Source organism: Barbatula barbatula, assembly GCF_947034865.1.
Source record: "Barbatula barbatula genome assembly, chromosome: 13".
Classification (NCBI taxonomy): domain Eukaryota; kingdom Metazoa; phylum Chordata; class Actinopteri; order Cypriniformes; family Nemacheilidae; genus Barbatula; species Barbatula barbatula.
The window spans coordinates 6,765,252-6,787,524 of record NC_136776.1 but is presented as its reverse complement, the minus strand read 5'-3'; the positions used below and the strand labels follow the sequence as shown (position 1 = coordinate 6,787,524).

The following is a 22,273-nucleotide window of genomic DNA, read 5'->3' as shown; positions in this document are numbered from 1 at the left end:
GAAAGACTCGAATTAATTCAGTCACTAAAGGATAGGGGTGTAAGCAATTATTTACTAAAGGAAATATTAGGAGAAGGAACAAATTATGAAATACACGAGAAATTATTAAAATTTATTAAAGATACAGAACTGGTAAATAAGATATAATTGATATATATATATATATATATATATTTATTCAACCAAGTCGTGCTCCATACTCCAACCCAGTAGGTGGCGGAAATGCACCTTTAGTTGGTTGCCAACCGCCATATAAACATCAGAAGAAGAAGAAGAAGTTTTGTTTGTGTCTCACTGCATTGCCGAGCACATATTGTCTTTTTTTTTTTTGGATTTCTTGCCCTGTTCCCTGGATTACCCTTCTGCCTCTGGTCCCTACCTGTTTTGTTTGTTTGTTGGTTTGTTTCTTTGTTTGGACTGCCTGTCAGTGTATGACCCTTGCCTGATCTTTGGATTACGCCTTTTGGATTGCCCACAAATAAAAGCTGCATTTGGATCTAACCTCCAAGTCTCGGAGCAGTTCGTGACAGCAACATAAAGACTGTAATAGGTCTAATATTAATGACATGTGAATTCAGGTGTTTTCTGACCTCAGCAATCAAATGTTTAACTAAAATACTAAGTATACACTATAGAAGCAATATTGAGTGACTATTCTTGCTCTCCCTTTCTGTTTGTCTGTAAATATAAATGTTAGATTTTGTGCCGTCTTCCACTGCATTCTTCACACTGTCAGCAGCAGCAAGTGTGGCAACAAGCAGCTTAATATCAAGGTAATTGTTGTGTAATCTTTGAAAATGTCAGATCCAAAATGCAGTATATGTCTTTCATGGTTTCGTCTCTTATAAATGTGTTTTTTTTTTTGCAGAATTGGTGTTTGCTGCTGTAGCCCCTTATGTAAGTAAGCCAGTAAAAATCACTTTAGCATTTTAGTCTTTAGGAATTTCTTTCCAAGAAAATGGTAAAATGGTGGTTAAAATAGCTATGGGTCCCGACATTGACTGCATAATTGTTTCAATAATGTTGATTGCTCAGTTAGTGTTCAACTCTTTCCTCATGTAAGTAACACTCAATGTTCATTTTGTATTATTGTTCCTGTAAATGTATCTTTTTCAATAGAAAATACATAAGTAATTAATTATTAAGAGCAGTTAGTTATGATATTTACAGCAATTTAAATGTTACACTGTGACTGACTTGATTTTTTTACGTGTTTGTCTGTCCTGACTGTCCTGTCTTTTCTGTCCATACCTTTTTTCCTAATTCACACAACTTTCTTTTGCTTATTAATTTAAACATATGCCTTTTCCATCTTTTATCTTCTAATTGATGGCCTTGCACATGAAATGCTGCTGCACTGCTTGCTGCATTGCTTGCTCGCTCTAAACTGCAAGATGCGAATTCAAACGTGCTACTAACCCTTTGCACTAAAGCCTTGCTTGCTATAGCATCTTCAAGAAAAGGCCTAACCCCTGATATCTGATCAATTGATCTGAAAAACTTACATACCAAGATTTACACCAACAACCCAACATCCATACACACTGAACATACATCCTGATTCAAAACTCCGACCTCAGGTAAAACCACTGAGCTGCATCTACAAAAATATCTTGTTTGCATATTTCCAAGGACCATTTTTTTCATGACTACTTCAACTCTTCAGGATAATTGATAAGATACATTATTATTATTATTATTTATTACTTTATTTGAGTTTCACTTTTGTCATTAATTAATACATTTTTCTTATTACTAAACTTACTTGATAAGATACATTATTATTATTATTTATTACTATATTTGAGTTTCATTTTTGTCATTAATTAATAAATTTTTCTTATTACTAAACTTACTGTTGAAACAGCACTATGCCAAGAAAAGGAAAGAGGAGTGAATCTCAGAAACAGCGCAGAAAGCTTGAAGCTTCATTTTGCACCAGTAGCCATACCAACACGGTTTCAGGTAGGATTGATACAAACCCGTATGTTCTGTCTGTTGTAGCATCTCATTGTCAAAGTGATCCAAGGTACAAAATTTACTCCAGAGGCCGCCAGTGTACTTGCAATTCCTTAATGTTCCTAGCAGTCCATAATGAATGTAATGAGCTACAAAGTTTCGAGTTAGATTGTATTTTACAGAAAGGTGATGCAGTTTACACTAGAGTCAAAGAATCACTCCAGAGTAAAGGACAGTTTGTGGATAGTTTTTTACAATTTGACGAGCTACCGAGTCAAATTGAGACAAACTTGTGCAGCTATAACGTCCTTAAACTTCCGCAGAGGTTTGGATTTCTGAGAGAAATATCTGCAGTTGCCGAGTTCGAAAATCTTGAGAATACCCTGCAATGTCTCAGTAGTGATGTAAGTGATGCACTGTTGATGTGTGGAGGGATATGTATTGCTGTGTTCAGAGATCACTCAGGGAGGTTTGGTTACTTTGATTCTCACTGCAGAACACCAGATGGTATGTTTGCTGATGAAGGCACAGGTACAGCCGTGCTGTTGACTTTTTTTTGTTTAGAAGACATGATTGAGAGGCTGTTACTATTGTTTCAAGGGTGTTTTGAATTAACAAACCAGACACAATTTGATCTGCTGCCTGTAGCATTCGTAACCACAACAGGTGAAAGTTGGACACAATCTCAAGAACAACCATCTATCTCTTTTAAAAGCACACCTGATGTGTTACAACAATATGTGGAAGATCCATATAAACAGCTAACTGAGGCTAACGTTAATGTGGCCACATCAAGCAATGCACAAGAAGACTTTACAGAGCAAGTACACATGGACGTCGTAATGACCGTCATTCAGGATGAAGACAGATATGAAAAAGTATCACTCAGTGAATTTTCTAATGCCATACAAAATCAAATGTCTTCTCCAAACCAGCAATATCTTAAACCAACAAAGTTGAATCAGCAATCAAACAAAATTAACAAGATTCAAAAGCGAAAGGTATACTGTAAAAAAACAGTGTGTTTATGACAAGAAAGAGTCACAAGTCTATGATTCTAAAAAAAACATTGAATCTAGGCAAAGACATAAGCAAGCCATGTCAAATAACAAATATTGGAATGATGTGATTTACAAAGAGAGAAAAAAGAGCAATGCAGTCAGCAATTACAGATGCAATGAGGAATATCGAAAGGAAAAAAAGAGTATTGTAAAGAGAAATTACAGGAGTAATAAAGAATTCAGGCAGAGACAAAAGCACTATATCATTGAAAAATACAAGGAGAATAAAGAATTCAGGCAGAGACAAAAGGACTATATCATTGAGAAATACAAGGAGAATAAAGAATTCAGGCAGAGACAAAAGGACTATATCATTAGAAAATACAAGGAGAATAAAGAATTCAGGCAGAGACAAAAGCACTATATCATTGAAAAATACAAGGAGAATAAAGAATTCAGGCAGAGACAAAAGGACTATATCATTGAGAAATACAAGGAGAATAAAGAATTCAGGCAGAGACAAAAGGACTATATCATTGAGAAATACAAGGAGAATAAAGAATTCAGGCAGAGACAAAAGGACTATATCATTAGAAAATACAAGGAGAATAAAGAATTCAGGCAGAGACAAAAGCACTATATCATTGAAAAATACAAGGAGAATAAAGAATTCAGGCAGAGACAAAAGGACTATATCATTGAGAAATACAAGGAGAATAAAGAATTCAGGCAGAGACAAAAGGACTATATCATTAGAAAATACAAGGAGAATAAAGAATTCAGGCAGAGACAAAAGGACTATATCATTGAAAAATACAAGGAGAATAAAGAATTCAGGCAGAGACAAAAGGACTATATCATTGAGAAATACAAGGAGAATAAAGAATTCAGGCAGAGACAAAAGGACTATATCATTGAGAAATACAAGGAGAATAAAGAATTCAGGCAGAGACAAAAGGACTATATCATTGAAAAATACAAGGAGAATAAAGAATTCAGGCAGAGACAAAAGGACTATATCATTGAGAAATACAAGGAGAATAAAGAATTCAGGCAGAGACAAAAGGACTATATCATTAGAAAATACAAGGAGAATAAAGAATTCAGGCAGAGACAAAAGGACTATATCATTGGAAAATACAGAACGAATGCTGTTTTTAGGCAAAGGCAAAAAGACTACTATGCAGAAAGGTGCAAAACTGATTTGTCCTTTTATGAAAGTAGAAAGGACATTTTTAAACAACGCTATTTTCACAATCATCATTTCAGGGCTCAACTGAAAGAATATAATTTATTCAAATCTCAAAACAGAATATATTCACTTAAGGTTCTTCTCAAGATACAGTGCGGACAAGACATTCAAAACAAATATAAAAAATACAATCTTATGCGACGGCAGATAGAAATGTGGCAAAAGACACAGCCTGGTGAAATACAGAATCCAGAGGTTTTAAAGGCATTGAACATTTTTAGAGCTATTATAAAACAAGGACCAACATATGTGTGCACGTGCTGTGCCAGAGCCCTCTTCTCAAATCAAGTGCGTAAATGTGTTCGTGAAAGCTATAAGAAAAATCAGGCAGTTGCTTCACATTGCTTGACTGGAAACTATATTCATATTTGCTCCGACTGTCCTAACCAGTGTTTATTTGAGGAGAGGAACGCAGAGTGGATCTGTCACTGCTGCCACACAACGCTTTTGAGAGGTGTGATACCAGACATTGCGGTAGCCAATAAGCTTCAGTTTAGTTCTATACCTCCAGAACTCTGTGATTTAAATATTCTAGAAAGACACGTTATTGCAAAATACATTCCGTTTGCTAAGATTTTAACACTTCCTAAAGGCCAACAGAAAGCTATAAAGGGAGCTGTAATATCTGTGGCGTCTGAAGTAGAAACAACTGTAAATTGTTTACCCAGACCAAGAAGTGAATCCCAGCTGCTTACAGTGAAACTGAAAAGACGTTTGTGTTACCAAGGCCACTATCAGTTCCAAACAATTAATATGCACAAAGTATTGTCTGCTTTAAGAAGACTAAAAGAAATCCATTCAGAATATAAAGAGATTGTGATTGAAGAAGAACATGAACAAGTAAGGAATGATATATCTGCTCCTGATGAGGAAATGGAAGCTGCTAACACCGAAGAACAGACTGATGAGAATGAACACAATGATTCAAATGAAGACACTGCAGAAATGCACTCAATGGGACTTGCTTTAGACACATGTCTTCAGCCTCCAGATCTTGGCCAACAGTTTTTGTCTTATAATGATGGAATATTTTGCATTGCTCCAGCAGAGAAGAACAGTCCTGTAAGCATTTTTAAAATCCCTAAACTTGAGTCTATGGCATTTCCAGTGCAGTTTCCCGATGGTAAGAATACCATTGATGATCCTGACAGAGCTAAACATGTCTCTCCCAGCAGATACTTTAACACAAGACTATTTTCTGTTGATAATCGTTGTGCCAGGGATACAAACTACATTTTCTTTGCCCAGTTTGTGACAGAAATGCACATGGCCACATCTAGCATGTCTATTCAACTAAGGAAAGCCAAACCCATGACACGTGACGGTCGTAGAATAAACTGTTCAATGCTGCAGGACGATCATGAATTGCAAAAGCTTGTGCAAAATAAAGATGCTACAAGGTTTATGCAACCCCTGCGTGGAACTCCAGCGTACTGGGAGAAAACTTTACGAGATTTGTTCTCTATTTTAAGACAACTGGGCAAACCGGCATTCTTCTGTACATTTAGTGCTGCTGAGATGAGATGGCCTGAAGTGATAACTGCTATTAAAACACAACAAGGCGAAACAGTGAATTTCTCTGAATTAGACTGGTCAGAAAAATGTGAAATTCTAAGAAGCAACCCAGTCACAGCCATGCGTATGTTTGAGAAACGAGTTGAGGCCTTAATAAGAGATCTAGTCATGTCACCAGCTCAACCCATTGGTGAGGTAGTTGACTTTTTTTACAGAGTTGAATTCCAACAACGTGGCTCTCCACACATTCACTGCTTATTCTGGGTAAAAGATGCTCCAGAGTTTGAAACTCATCAAGATCAAGATGTTTGCGATTTCATTGATAAATACATCTCATGCAAAGTACCAGACCCGAACAATGACCCAGAACTGCATAAAATTGTAACCGAAGTGCAAATGCACAGTCGTAACCACTCTAAATCTTGTAGAAAAACCAACAAGCACTGCAGATTTGGATTTCCTAAACCCCCCATTAATAGGACCACAATAACCCGCCCCAGACCTCCTGATGTAGATGAGTTTGATGAACAACATGAAGCAACAGCAGGCAAAGATGATTCAAATGTAAAAAAGGCTAAAGCAGAGCTTCAAAAAGTGTGGGATCTATTGAATGACTCAACTCAGAGCTTTAAAACCACCGCAGAGATTCTTCGAAAAGTTAACATGACTTATGAAGACTACAGTAATCATATTGAAGCACTTTCAACATCAAATGTAATTGTAATGGAGAGACGGCCACAGGACTGCTGGGTTAATGGCTATAATCCACAGCTGTTAAGAGCTTGGAATGCAAATATGGACATACAATATATTCTGAACCCCTACAGCTGTATCATGTACATTCTTTCCTACATTTCAAAAGCTGAACATGAGATGAGTGATTATCTAAAGAGAGTGATAAAAGACTCAAGTCATGATAACATGTCGGACCGTGAAAGCATGAAGCAGGTCATGAATGCATATGCAAAGAACAGAGAGGTCAGTGCTCAGGAGGCAGTCGCTCGTACATGCAGTTTGAAATTAAAATCAGCATCACGAGCAGTCATATTCATACCGACCGATGATAATGCTGTGAAAATGAGTTTACCAATGAGGTACTTACAGACAATGGATCCTGACTTTGAGAATGTGTGGATGACTGGATTGCCAGACAAATACAAGGCCAGACCAAACAGACCTGAATTTGTCAACATGTGCATGGCTGAAATTGTAAGTGAATATCGCATTGTTTATGGAAGACAGACTAAGGGTAAACATGTTTTGCCACTACAAAAATATATGGGACACATTCAGAAAAGGACAAAGGGAAAACCTGCAGTCATCAGATTTGCCCGTTTCTCTCAACAGAAAAATCCAGAAAAGTTTTACGGTACTCTACTTAAACTTTACTTGCCATATCGCATAGATGAACAGCTCAAGTCAGAAAAATATCCAACTTATACATCATTTTATTCATCTGCTTCTGTAAAACTACATGGCCACGATGAACTGCAGCGTGTATGTATGATTGTAAATACAAACCGGGAGAAATATGAGAAGCATAATGAGGCTATAGAACAGGCAATTGAGGATCTTGAACAGAATGGCCCACTCGAAGATGCATGGACAACATTAGCTCCAGCCACTGAACAGATCCGATTGGAGAGCATATTGGAACGTGAACCAGCTGATGACAATCATGTACACGAACAAGATGATGTTCCTGAATACATAGCGTCTACATCTGTCAATAACACAGCTATGCCTGTAATGGAAGCTCCTCAGTTAAATCCTGCGCAGATTCGCAAAATGTATCAAAGTTTAAATCAAACACAAGCTTCTGTGTTTTATGCTGTGCGAGACTGGTGCAAAAGATGTGTTTCAAGTGAAAATCCACGACAGTTTTTATATTTCTTAAATGGAGGAGCTGGAGTTGGTAAATCGCATGTTATTAAATGCATTTATGCAGAGGCATCCAAAATATTGCGTAAGCTTCCGTGTATAAGAGAGCAAACAGACATTTCCAAACCAACTGTTCTTTTAACAGCCTTCACAGGCACTGCTGCCTTTAACATATCTGGAAAAACGCTACACTGTCTTTTAAACCTCCCAAGAAGTTTGAAGCCTCCATACCAAGGCCTGGGAAACAGCTTAGATGAAATCAGGGCAGACCTTTGTAATGCACACATTTTAATAATTGATGAAATATCAATGGTGTCAAAACAGTTGTTTGCCTATGTGAATTGGAGACTGCAGCAGATTAAAGGTAACCAGAAACCTTTTGGTGGACTGTCCGTTCTTGTTGTGGGAGACTTTCAACAGTTACCCCCCCTTGGTAGGGCAAGACCACTCTGTGTATACGAGGAGCATGTGCTGGACTTCTGGAAAGATCAATTTCAGATGATAACACTGACGCAGATCATGAGACAGAGAGATGATATTGCCTACGCTGAGCTTCTTAACAGAATGAGAGTTAAAAAGAAGCATGAAAAACTATCTGATGCAGATAAGTGCATGTTAGAATCCGCCGTAAGATCTTCTCCTGAAGCGTGTCCCACTGAAGCATTACACATCTATGCAACTAATAAAGAGGTAGACAAACACAACAGTGCTGCCATATCTTCTCGCTTTTCTGATATCATTACCATTGATGCACATGACTACAAAAAAGATCCTCGAACAGGTGAAATGAAACGAAATGCTACACCATTTAAAGGTGACAAATGTGATCTTATTGACACACTACAGATTGCTATTGGTGCACGAGTGATGCTCACCAGAAATATCGATGTGGAAGATGGACTGGTTAACGGCACGTTTGGCAATGTTGCAATAACTTCAGCTCAGATCCGAAATGGCATTTCATTTGTGAATCTAATCGGTCTTTATTTAGATAATCTGAATGCCGGACAGAAACATCGCAACAAAGCAGCTGATGGTGATGACAACATTGTATACATTGAGAGGTCCGAGGAACCATTGAAAAGAAAAGGTTCAGTCCGAAGACAGTTTCCCATGAAACTTGCTTTTGCGTGCACCATTCATAAAGTTCAAGGAATGACAACCGATCGTGCTGTTGTATCTCTAAAGCATATTTTTGAATCAGGCATGGCATATGTTGCACTCAGCAGAACCACATCACTTGGTGGCTTGCACATCATTGACTTTGATGAAAAGAAAATCTTTTGTGATCCACAAATAAGTGCCGCCTTGGAGAACATGGAAAAAGCAGATTTTTACAATGTCCAACCACTTCTACACATTGTGCGAGATTTAAATTTGGGTTCAGCGCTCAAAATTATTCATCACAACACAGAGGGACTGCAGTGTCACATGGAGGATATAAAGTGCCACCACGAGCTTTTATTGGCCGATATTGTATGTCTCACTGAAACACACCTGTCAGGCTCAGTTGTTCCTGAGTATTTTCAGCTGGATGGATATCGACTGTACAAGCGCAACAGGCATACATCTTACACAAACCATGTACAGCTGGCTAAAAAAAATGGTGGTGGAGTGGCATTATATGTGAAGAATAATGTTCAAGCCCATCCAATAATGTACATACAGAATGTTACAGACCTGGAATATTTGGTTTTGAAGATAGAGGCCCCCAAACAAGCACTACTCGCAGTAATATACAGACCACCCAGTTTTAATTTAGCAGAGTTTTTGACTAACCTAAATGCTGTTTTGACATCCTTAGAGATCATAGATTTCAAGCCCGTCATAGTATGTGGGGACTTCAATGAAGATCAACTGTCACATGGCAACAAACCTATTCTAAACTTGTTTCAAGCAAAAGGATACACACAACTTATCAGCACCGGGACAACAGAACGGAACACACTTCTTGATCCTGTATTCATAAGTAGCTCACACTCAAATGTCAGAGCAGGAGTTCTACAGACATATTACAGCTATCATGATCCTGTGTATTGTGTTATTGAATAAATGCATTAAACGTGGAGTAAAATTATCTCTTGTTCAACACTTCTGTAAAATAATTACATGATTTTAAATACAGCAATACAATACATAATTTAATGTACATAATGCCATACGTTAAAAATAAATGTGACTGTCTCTAGTGATTTTTTGTGTGCATGTGTGTGTGTATGTGTAGATATAGGCTGTGTTTGTGTGTGTATGGGTGCATGCGTGTGAGTGAGTTTAATAAAGTTTAATAAAAACAAAACAACTTGAATTGTAGCCAATTCAATAATATGTATTTACTGTACTTTTTATTTATTTACTTATCTTTACAAATGACATATATTTGTTTGCTTATTCTAAGTTAGTTTAGTTATATTTGACCTGTGTTTTGAATTCCATAACCTTTTATGTTTTACTTATAGTCATTTTTTCTTGTACAGCTGCTTTGTAACAATGAAAATTGTAAAAAGCGCTATATAAATAAAGCTGACTTGACTTGACTTGACTTATGTAATTATATAGTTCTACTGTTATATATCAATATTGCAATATACAATATTCTAAATGTCATTCCAATAAAGCATCTTGAATTAGAGAGAGAGAGAGAGAGAGAGAGAGAGAGAGAGAGAGAGAGAGAGAGAGAGTATGAGTGAGTTAGATAAGGAATGAATGAAGAGTGAATGTTCCTTTCCAAGGATCGCCACCTTGACGTGGTGGAAAGGCTTGTGTGTTCCAGTGATCCCAAAAGTAACATCATTCTGGAGTATTTCACTTCAGATTGGCATACTTAAGGGTAGGTTCCAGACTAAGCGCGATCCAACTGGTTATCAGCTAAATAAATGTTATAAGACAATGATTTTGTTGTGTTTACCCTTATGTTATTTTTATGAATAAGAAACAGAAAGAGAGTGAAGTAATGTGTTTGTGCGTGCAAGTGAGTGTGTATGTGCATATGTATTTGTAATAAAATCATAGAGAAACAGAAAGAGAGTGCAGATATGTGTAGAGTGTGAGTGTATGTAAGCAGACACATTTATCCAAAGCAACATTTAAAATTATTCCAAAGCGACAAAATTATTATTTTATTTTTTTAAGAAAAGAGATTGAAAAGAAAAAGAGGTTTGTGTTAAAGATAAAGAGCTAAAAAGATAAAAAGAAAGATAAAAAGATAAATAGTAGTAAGATAGTTAGGTAGAGATGAATGCAGAGATTTATAGAGAGTGAGTGTATGTTTATGTTTGAAAGATAAGAATTGTAAAGAAAGAAAGAATAAATGTAAAGAAAGAAAGATGGAGGGATGGATAAATATATAGAGATTAGTGCATTCAGCAGAGACGTTTATCCAAAGCGACTATTCATTTTTTTTCAAAGAGACAAAATTATTATTGTATTTTTAAAGAAAAGAGCTAGAAAAGAAAAGAGGTTAATAAAAAGATAAAGAGATAAAGAGATAAAAAGAAAGATAAATAGATAAAGAGTTAAAAAAAGAGATAAAAACAAAGATAAATAGATAAAGAGTTAAAAAGAAAGATAAACAGATAAAAAAGAAAGATAAAAAGATAAATAGTAGTAAGATAGGTAGGTAGAGAATAATGCAGAGATTTATAGAGAGTGAGTGAATGTTCATGTTTAAAAGATAAGAATTGTAAAGAAAGAAAGAATAAATGTAAAGAAAGAAAGATGGATGGATGGATAAATAGATAAGAGATTAGTGCATTCAGCAGACACGTTTATCCAAAGTGACAAAATTATTATTATATTTTTAAAGAAAAGAGCTAGAGAGGAAAAGAGGTAAATAAAAAGATAAAGAGATAAAAAGAAAGATAAAAAGAAAGATAGTAGTAAGATAGGTAGGTAGAGATGAATGCAGAGATTTATAGAGAGTGAGTGTATGTTCATGTTTAAAAGATAAGAATTGTAAAGAAAGAAAGAATAAATGTAAAGAAAGAAAGAAAGATGGAGGGATGGATAAATAGATAAGAGATTAGTGCATTCAGCAGACACGTTTATCCAAAGTGACAAAATTATTATTATATTTTTAAAGAAAAGAGCTAGAGAGGAAAAGAGGTTAATAAAAAGAAAGATAAAAAGAAAGATAAAGAGCTAAAGAAATAAAAAGAAAGATAAAAAGAAAGATAGTAGTAAGATAGTTAGGTAGAGATGAATGCAGAGATTTATAGAGAGTGAGTGAATGTTTATGTTTGAAAGATAAGAATTGTAAAGAAAGAAAGAATAAATGAAAAGAAAGAAAGATGGATGGATGGATAAATATATAGAGATTAGTGCATTCAGCAGACACGTTTATCCAAAGCGACTATTCATTTTTTTTCAAAGAGACAAAATTATTATTGTATTTTTAAAGAAAAGAGCTAGAAAAGAAAAGAGGTTAATAAAAAGATAAAGAGATAAAGAGATAAAAAGAAAGATAAATAGATAAAGAGTTAAAAAAAGAGATAAAAACAAAGATAAATAGATAAAGAGTTAAAAAGAAAGATAAACAGATAAAAAAGAAAGATAAAAAGATAAATAGTAGTAAGATAGGTAGGTAGAGAATAATGCAGAGATTTATAGAGAGTGAGTGAATGTTCATGTTTAAAAGATAAGAATTGTAAAGAAAGAAAGAATAAATGTAAAGAAAGAAAGATGGAGGGATGGATAAATAGATAAGAGATTAGTGCATTCAGCAGACACGTTTATCCAAAGTGACAAAATTATTATTATATTTTTAAAGAAAAGAGCTAGAGAGGAAAAGAGGTTAATAAAAAGAAAGATAAAAAGAAAGATAAAGAGCTAAAGAAATAAAAAGAAAGATAAAAAGAAAGATAGTAGTAAGATAGGTAGGTAGAGATGAATGCAGAGATTTATAGAGAGTGAGTGTATGTTCATGTTTAAAAGATAAGAATTGTAAAGAAAGAAAGAATAAATGTAAAGAAAGAAAGAATAAGTGTAAAGAAAGAAAGATGGAGGGATGGATAAATAGATAGAGATTAGTGCATTCAGCAGACACGTTTATCCAAAGCGACAAAATTATTATGATATTTTTAAAGAAAAGAGCTAGAGAGGAAAAGAGGTTAATAAAAAGATAAAGAGATAAAAAAAGAGGTAAAAAGAAAGATAAAAAGAAAGATAAAAAGAAAGATAAAAAGATAAATAGTAGTAAGATATGTAGGTAGAGATGAATGCAGAGATTTATAGAGTGTGTGTGTGTGTGTGTGTGTGTGTGTGTGTGTGTGTGTGTGTGTGTGTGTGTGTGTGTGTGTGTGTGTGTGTGTGTGTGTGTGTGTGTGTGTGTGTGTGTGTGTGTGTGTGTGTGTGTGTGTGTGTGTGTGTGTGTGTGTGTGTGTGTGTGTGTGTGTGTGTGTGTGTGTGTGTGTGTGTGTGTGTGTGTGTGTGTGTGTGTGTGTGTGTGTGTGTGTGTGTGTGTGTGTGTGTGTGTGTGTGTGTGTGTGTGTGTGTGTGTGTGTGTGTGTGTGTGTGTGTGTGTGTGTGTGTGTGTGTGTGTGTGTGTGTGTGTGTGTGTGTGTGTGTGTGTGTGTGTGTGTGTGTGTGTGTGTGTGTGTGTGTGTGTGTGTGTGTGTGTGTGTGTGTGTGTGTGTGTGTGTGTGTGTGTGTGTGTGTGTGTGTGTTTGAAAGTTGGCAGTTGACATTTGGAACATAAACATCTCCCCTGAACATTCCGTCAATGTAAGTCAATGGGACTTTTTGGAGAGTTTGATGGGCATTTTTAGGAAAACCGTAAGTCCAATCCCTTAGAAAAGATATAGCAACTCGAGTGAGACCAGACTGAAGATGCGTGGGAAGTTTAGTGGCTGTAGCTTAAAAGCTCTAGGAGGAGTAGCAGTCAGAAAATTTGGGGCGGAAGAATAATAATAATAATAATAAGTTTATTTAGTATAACAGTATGTTGGCTCTCTCAAGCCAACATAATAATAATAATAAGTTTATTTAGCATAACAGTATGTTGGCTCTCTCAAGCCAACATAATAACTAGATGAGGAAAAGTTTGTGAACAAACTTTATGTTGGCTTGAGAAAGTCTGGTGAAATAGTTTGAATTGTGAGATAGAAAGGAAAAAGAGGTTAGTGTTATAGATAAAAAGATAATTAGATAAAAAGATAAGTAGATAAGTATGTCTCATTTTAAAGAAAGAAATATTTTAAGAAAAGAGCTAGAAAAGAAAAGAGGTTAATAAAAAGATAAAAAGAAAGATAAATAGATAAAGAGTTAAAAAAAGAGATAAAAACAAAGATAAATAGATAAAGAGTTAAAAAGAAAGATAAACAGATAAAAAAATAAAGAGATAAAAAGAAAGATAAAAAGATAAATAGTAGTAAGATAGGTAGGTAGAGATGAATGCAGAGATTTATAGAGAGTGAGTGAATGTTCATGTTTAAAAGATAAGAATTGTAAAGAAAGAAAGAATAAATGAAAAGAAAGAAAGATGGATGGATGAATAGATAGAGATTAGTGCATTCAGCAGACACGTTTATCCAAAGCGACTATTCATTTTTTTTTCAAAGAGACAAAATTATTATAATATTTTTAAAGAAAAGAGCTAGAAAGGAAAAGAGGTTAATAAAAAGATAAAGAGATAAATAGATAAAATGATAAACAGATAAAAAAGAAAGAGATAAAAAGAAAGATAAAAAGAAAGATCAGAATCAGAATCAGAACAAGCTTTATTGCCAGGTGTGCTTACACACACGAAGAATTTGTCTTGGTTACAGAAGCTTCCAGTACACAAGTAAGGTTACAAGACAAGTAACAATCAACAAAGGCAACGAAAGTACAGAATAAAAATAAAAGTTAAGCATACAAAGGTGAAAGTGCAGTGTGACAGAAGAGCTCCAGAATTTTTGTTTAGAATATACAAGTTATAAGTTTATATACATGAGTTTATATATGTGAAATGTCCGAGGGAAAGTATTGCACACATTTATTGCACTGTAGGGTGTATGATATGTATATACAGATTATATGAGATATCTACAGGTGTTTAAAATATACACATTTTAAGGTGCTATATACGAAGAATCTGGCACAAAAAAATATTGCACACATTTATTGCAAAAGGTGAACATTTAACTGTTCATGAGGTAGATGGCCTGAGGAAAGAAGCTCTTCCTGTGTCTGGATGTTTTAGTGCTCGGTGCTCTGTAGCGTCGACCAGATGGTAAGAGTTCAAACAGAGAGTGTGCTGGGTGTGAGGGGTCCAGGGTAATTTCGTGAGCCCTTTTACCCACTCTGGATGAGTACAGTTCTTTAAGTGTGGGAAGAGTAGTGCAGATGATTCGCTCTGCAGTCCGGACTATCCGCTGTAGTCTTCCGAGGTCAGTTTTGGAGGCTGAGCCGAACCAGACAGTGATGGAGGTGCAGATGATGGATTCGATGACAGCTGAGTAGAACTGTACGAGCAGCTCCTGTGGCAGGTTGAACTTCCTCAGCTGCCGGAAGATGTAAAGTCTGCTGGGCTTTTTTTACAATAGAGTCGATGTGGGCGTCCCACTTCAGATCCTGAGAGATGGTGGTGCCCAGGAACCTGAATGACTCTACTGCAATCACAGTGCTGTTCATGATGGTGAGTGGGGGAAGTGCAGGGGGGTTTCTCCTAAAGTCCACTATCATCTCCACTGTTTTGAGCGTGTTCAGCTCCAGGTTGTTGTACCTGCACCATAGAGCCAGCTGCTCCACCTCCTGTCTGTACGCAGACTCGTCACCGTTCCGGATGAGACCGATAACAGTAGTGTCGTCTGCAAACTTCAGGAGCTTGACGGAGGGGTCTTTAGAGGTGCAGTCGTTGGTGTACAGGGAGAAGAGCAGTGGGGAGAGAACACATCCCTGTGGGGCACCAGTGCTGATGGCGCGGCTGTCTGACATGATTTTGCCCATTCTGACTAACTGTTGTCTGGCTGTTAGAAAGCTGGTGATCCATTGACAGACAGAGCTAGGGACAGAGAGCTGGGTCAGTTTGGTCTGGAGCAGTGATGGGATGATTTTATTGAAGGCAGAACTGAAGTCCACGAACAAGATCCTCGCATAAGTCCCTGGTTTGTCCAGATGTTGTAGGGTGTAATGCAGTCCCATGTTAACTGCATCATCCACAGACCGGTTTGCTCTGTAGGCAAACTGCAGGGGGTCCAGCAAAGGGTCAGTGATGACCTTCAAATAAGCCAACACCAGTCTTTCAAATGACTTCATGGCAACAGATGTTAAAGCCACAGGTCTGTAGTCATTTAGTCCAGTGATCTTTGGTTTCTTTGGGATTGGGATGATGATGGAGCGTTTAAAGCACGAAGGGACTTTGCACAGCTCCAGTGATCTGTTGAAGATCAGTGAGAAGATGGAGGCCAGCTGGTCAGCGCAGGTCTTCAGACAGGCTGGTGAAACACCGTCTGGGCCTGGTGCTTTCCTTCTCTTTTGTTTTCTAAAGATCTGGCGTACGTTATCCTCACTGATCTGAAGTGCAGGGTGGGAGGAGAGGGGGATGGCTGGAGGTGTTGATGGGTGTGTATAGAGATGGTCAGGGTGGGTGTAAAGTGTCTGGTCTAGGGTCTCAAATCTACAATAGAAGTGATTTAAATCTTCAACAAGCTGTTTATTGCTCTCGATGCTAGGGGATGGTGTCTTGTAGTTGGTAATGTCTTTCAGGCCTTTCCACACTGATGCAGGGTCGTTGGCAGAAAACTGGTTTTCCAGCTTTTTGGCGTAGCTCTTTTTAGCCATCCCAATCTCCTTTGTCAGAGTGTTTCTGGCCTGATTATACCAGATCCTGTCCCCGCTCCTGTAGGCATCCTCTTTGCCCTGACGCAGCTGTCTGAGTTTTGGTGTGAACCATGGTTTATCATTGTTGAATGATAAATAAGTCTTTGTAGGGATGCATAAATCCTCACAGAAACTGATGTATGATGTAACAGTTTCTGTGAGCTCGTCCAAATCGGTGGCAGCAGCTTCAAAAACACTCCAGTCAGTGCATTCAAAACAGGCTTGTAAGACCTGCTCTGAGTCGTTGGTCCATCTCTTTACAGTCCTTATTTCTGGCTTAGCAGTTTTAAGTTTTTGTCTGTAAGTTGGTAGCAGATGAACCAGGCAGTGATCAGAGAGTCCTAGAGCTGCTCGGGCGACAGAGCGATATGCACCTTTTATAGTAGTGTAGCAATGGTCTAAAATATTATTGTCTCTTGTGGGGCATGTGATATGTTGTTTAAATTTAGGCAGCTCACGTGTGAGTTTTGCCTGATTAAAGTCTCCTAGAATGATAAAGACAGAATCCGGGTGTTGTTGTTCTGTGTCTGTGATCAGATCAGCCAGCTGTTGCAGCGCAGTCCGCACGTGTGCTTGTGGTGGAATGTAAACACTTACGAGGATGACTGATGAAAACTCCCGCGGCGAGTAGAACGGTTTACAGTTAATAAAAAGCGCTTCCACATCAGGACAGCACATCTTCTTTAACAAAGTTACATCCGTACACCACCTTCTGTTGATGTAAAAGCATGTCCCACCACCGCGCGTTTTCCCCGTTGTCTCCGTATCGCGATCCGCTCTGAACAGCTGAAAGTCCGGCAGATGTAACGCGCTGTCCGGAATGGTTTCGTTCAGCCAGGTTTCCGTAAAACACAGAGCAGCAGAGTTTGTAAAAACCTCGTTTTTGCTTGAAAGCAGGCGAAGTTCGTCCATTTTGTTAGGTAGAGAGCGGAGATTCGCAAGATGAATGCTTCGCAACGGCGTTCTTAGACCGCGCTGTCTGAGCTTGACGAGCGTGCCGGCTCGCTTCCCGCGCTTGCGTTTCTTCCGGCGTCCTCTCCACGCGACTGTACTGACTAAAATATCCAGCAAAACGTCAGAAAAATCTAAAACTGGTTGCAGATTAGTTGGTATCCACTGCCGAATGTTCAGCAGTTCGTTCCTTGTAAAACTGATAGTGTTTGACAGACATAAAACAGGACAAACTAACAAAAACAGCAAGACTACTGGAGAGCTCCACACCGAGGCAGCCATTCGCGGCGCCATCTAGGAGCATAAAGAGCTAAAGAGATAAAAAGAAAGATAAAAAGAAAGATAGTAGTAAGATAGGTAGGTAGAGATGAATGCAGAGATTTATAGAGAGTGAGTGTATGTTCATGTTTAAAAGATAAGAATTGTAAAGAAAGAAAGAATAAATGAAAAGAAAGAAAGATGGAGGGATGGATAAATAGATAGAGATTAGTGCATTCAGCAGACACGTTTATCCAAAGCGACAAAATTATTATTATATTTTTAAAGAAGAGAGCTAGAGAGGAAAAGAGGTTAATAAAAAGATAAAAAGATGAAAAGATAAAGAGCTAAAGAGATAAAAAGAAAGATAAAAAGAAAGATAATAAGATAAATAGTAGTAAGATAGGTAGGTAGAGATGAATGCAGAGATTTATAAAGAGTGAGTGTATGTTCATGTTTAAAAGATAAGAATTGTAAAGAAAGAAAGAATAAATGTAAAGAAAGAAAGAAAGATGGATGGATGGATAAATAGATAGATAGAGATTAGTACATTCAACAGACACGTTTATCCAGAGCGACAAAATTATTATTATATTTTTAAAGAAAAGAGCTAGAGAGGAAAAGAGGTTAATAAAAAGATAAAGAGATAAAAAGAAAGATAAAAAGAAAGATAAAAAGATCAATAGTAGTAAGATAGGTAGGTAGAGCTGAATGCAGAGATTTATAGAGAGTGAGTGTATGTTCATGTTTAAAAGATAAGAATTGTAAAGAAAGAAAGAAAGAATAAATGTAAAGAAAGAAAGAATAAGTGTAAAGAAAGAAAGATGGAGGGATGGATAAATAGAGATTAGTGCATTCAACAGACACGTTTATCCAAAGTGACAAAATTATTATTATATTTTTAAAGAAAAGAGCTAGAAAGGAAAAGAGGTTAATAAAAAGATAAAGAGATAATAAGATAAAAAGATGAAGAGATAAAAAGAAAGATAGTAGTAAGATAGGTAGGTAGAGACGAATGCAGAGATTTATAGAGAGTGAGTGTATGTTCATGTTTAAAAGATAAGAATTGTAAAGAAAGAAAGAATAAATGTAAAGAAAGAAAGAAAGATGGAGGGATGGATAAATAGATAGAGATTAGTGCATTCAACAGACACGTTTATCCAAAGTGACAAAATTATTATTATATTTTTAAAGAAAAGAGCTAGAGAGGAAAAGAGGTTAATAAAAAGATAAAGAGATAAAAAGAAAGATAAAAAGAAAGATAAAGAGCTAAAGAGATAAAAAGAAAGATAAAAAGAAAGATAGTAGTAAGATAGGTAGGTAGAGATGAATGCAGAGATTTATAGAGAGTGAGTGTATGTTCATGTTTAAAAGATAAGAATTGTAAAGAAAGAAAGAATAAATGTAAAGAAAGAAAGAAAGATGGAGGGATGGATAAATAGATAAGAGATTAGTGCATTCAACAGACACGTTTATCCAAAGTGACAAAATTATTATTATATTTTTAAAGAAAAGAGCTAGAGAGGAAAAGAGGTTAATAAAAAGATAAAGAGATAAAAAGAAAGATAAAAAGAAAGATAAAGAGCTAAAGAGATAAAAAGAAAGATAAAAAGAAAGATAGTAGTAAGATAGGTAGGTAGAGAATAATGCAGAGATTTATAGAGAGTGAGTGTATGTTCATGTTTAAAAGATAAGAATTGTAAAGAAAGAAAGAATAAATGTAAAGAAAGAAAGAAAGATGGATGGATAAATAGATAGAGATTAGTGCATTCAGCAGACACGTTTATCCAAAGTGACAAAATTATTATTATATTTTTAAAGAAAAGAGCTAGAAAGGAAAAGAGGTTAATAAAAAGATAAAGAGATAATAAGATAAAAAGATAAAGAGAAAGATAAAAAGATAAATAGTAGTAAGATAGGTAGGTAGAGATGAATCCAGAGATTTATAGAGAGTGAGTGTATGTTCATGTTTAAAAGATAAGAATTGTAAAGAAAGAAAGAATAAATGAAAAGAAAGAAAGATGGATGGATGGATAAATAGATAGAGATTAGTGCATTCAGCAGACACGTTTATCCAAAGCGACTATTCATTTTTATTTCAAAGAGACAAAATTATTATATTTTTAAAGAAAAGAGCTAGAAAGGAAAAGAGGTTATTAAAAAGATAAAAAGATAAAGAGCTAAAGAGATAAAAAGAAAGATAAAAAGATAAAAAGAAAGATAAAAAGAAAGATAGTAGTAAGATAGGTAGGTAGAGATGAATGCAGAGATTTATAGAGAGTGAGTGTATGTTCATGTTTAAAAGATAAGAATTGTAAAGAAAGAAAGAATAAATGTAAAGAAAGAAAGAATACGTGTAAAGAAAGAAAGATGGATGGATAAATAGAGATTAGTGCATTCAACAGACACATTTATCCAAAGCGACAAAATTATTGGTAACACTTTACAATAAGGGTACATGAATAATAATGTACTAATTAGTTTGTTTAGCATGAACTAATGTTGAATAAAAGAATATACCTATAGGTAATTAATAAAGGATTAACCTTAGCTACGACTGGAGTCATGAAGATTCATGTGTTAACAATACCCACCTTAATTACATGTTAGCACATGTTTGTTAGTTAACGTGTTAATTAACAACAAATGATCGACTTCGAGCAGCAGACATCACTAGACCTGAATGACCATGGTCAGATATAAACATGCATCAATACGGATACCTTGGTTAAAAATTTACTATTAAATGTATGCAAATGCACTCAAGTATGTTATTAGTAAGTAAAAAATGTAAACAAATATACTATGAACATACTTAAATTTCAAGTGCATTTTAATACATTATTTTGTACTTTTTCATCTGGGAAGCATCTCAAATACATTCTCTTCATTTTTCAAGTTCGACTGGATGTTGCAGTGTGTCGTGACTCACTTTTGTTTCTGTACATGCTGTTTTTTCTGCACTCTTCTCAAATGATTAGAACTTGTCCATCACGGAATAATGTGGACATTATTATTTTGTCTACTTAATAACATTTTTCATAATAACATTTTTGTATCACAGGGCGTGCAGAGGTAAAAGTCATGGTGGCGTCAAAAGCAGCCGAACTGTAAGAACAGGCTCACTTTTTGAAAAATCTAAACTTGGCTTGTCGTCATGGTTAACATTTATTTACAGGTAAGTCTACAATGTGTGCTACGTAGCCTACATGAAATAAAACAAATAAGTTTCATAAGTTTCCTAAAAATATTTGGACATTATAAATAACATGAATAATTATAACAAATAGAAACACTAGTACCACTGTATAACAATGGATTCATTTTCTCATAATACAGGAAAACTTGCAGTTTTGGTCCTATTTGGATGTGCAGCTAATTATCTCATAGACACTGTCCAAGGCACTTGAAAATGAATTTTTTAAATGATTAAACATAAAAATTTCTTCAGGATGTGAGCAACAAACACAACAGTCCGTTTGAACAGCAATTAATCATATGACAGCTACCTGATTATGTAATATGGATTAATCTCAATAAAGAACTTTTACGCGATATTAATAAACATATCACCATGACAAAATAATTAATACTTAAAACAATCTTTAAAAGTAATTGGTAGTCAAATTATCCTATAAAAGGGGATGTCTTGCTTTAATCTCCTTCCATTGTGTTTCAGAAAGCACCTTCACTGAAAAAAATGAAACTTTGGACCAACTTAAAAAAAATACTGTAATTTGTTACAGCCAATATGATTAGCTTTTCTTAAGTTACATTTTTGGCTTGGTTCAAATCAAAATGTATAAATTTCAACAAACCACCATTATGAAATAAAATGTATGTAATGGTTTGATATTTGATGGTAAATTATTGAACTTTTGTCTGTATTGCACAGGTTCTCTCAAGGATTGCAGTTGAGACAAATAGACATGATACAGGACGGTATTGCTAAAAGCTCTAGAACACTCTCTAGAATGGCTAAGGTCCTGAGAAAGGTCTGTGTTCATGCAATGAAAGCACACAAAAGAAGAACTCTGGAGCAGATGGGAGGTCAGCAGGAATTCCTTGTGATTGATGAAAGCAATTTTCGTCATTAACGAAAGGTAAACTCTGAAAAATGAATTTGCTATTAGTCAAATTTTATCAAGTTAAATCAACATAGTTTTAAGTAAATTTGGTCACATGGTTTTCTTGTTCAGTCATGTAACTTAATCCATTCATGTTGTGAATACAATAATTTAAATAATTGATGTTTAATAACATATAATAACTGGGTGGAGAATTAACATTTCCCAGCAAGTTTATTTGATTTTATTAAAACTGGTTATGATTTTATTAAAACTGGTTATGAGTTTAGAACGGGTCAGTTGCATCAGTGCACCTAAATATTTTTCACGGTCACACAGACTCATTTTCAGTTTCATTTGTGACTGAAATGGCAAAAATGACTTGTAATGATACTTGACATAATCTTTTTTTTTTTTCGAATTTACAGTATGGACGAGGGAGAGCATCTTCCACCTGGAGGCGAAGGAAGTGGGTTTTTGGAATGCTGGGTGTGAAGAATAATCAGCGACGTCCAATACTGCGACTTGTCAAACAAAGATCGAGAAATCGTCTGATTCCAATTATTGTGAAACATGTGCGTCCAGGTACAACC

General features: G+C 35.7%; 1 protein-coding gene across 1 annotated transcript; it reads left to right on the top strand.

The window, feature by feature from the left end:
• Positions 1-247: 247 nt before the first annotated feature.
• Positions 248-22,182, top strand: LOC306902950 (uncharacterized protein; the record flags this gene model as incomplete). The annotated part of the gene is made up of 6 exons (XM_079471871.1): positions 248-543; positions 698-773; positions 869-897; positions 1,395-1,580; positions 1,868-4,387; positions 22,109-22,182. Exons 5-6 carry the CDS (start codon positions 3,058-3,060, stop codon positions 22,180-22,182), a joined length of 1,404 nt encoding a protein of 467 aa, XP_079327997.1. The 5' UTR covers positions 248-543; positions 698-773; positions 869-897; positions 1,395-1,580; positions 1,868-3,057.
• Between the last annotated feature and the right edge of the window lie 91 nt (positions 22,183-22,273).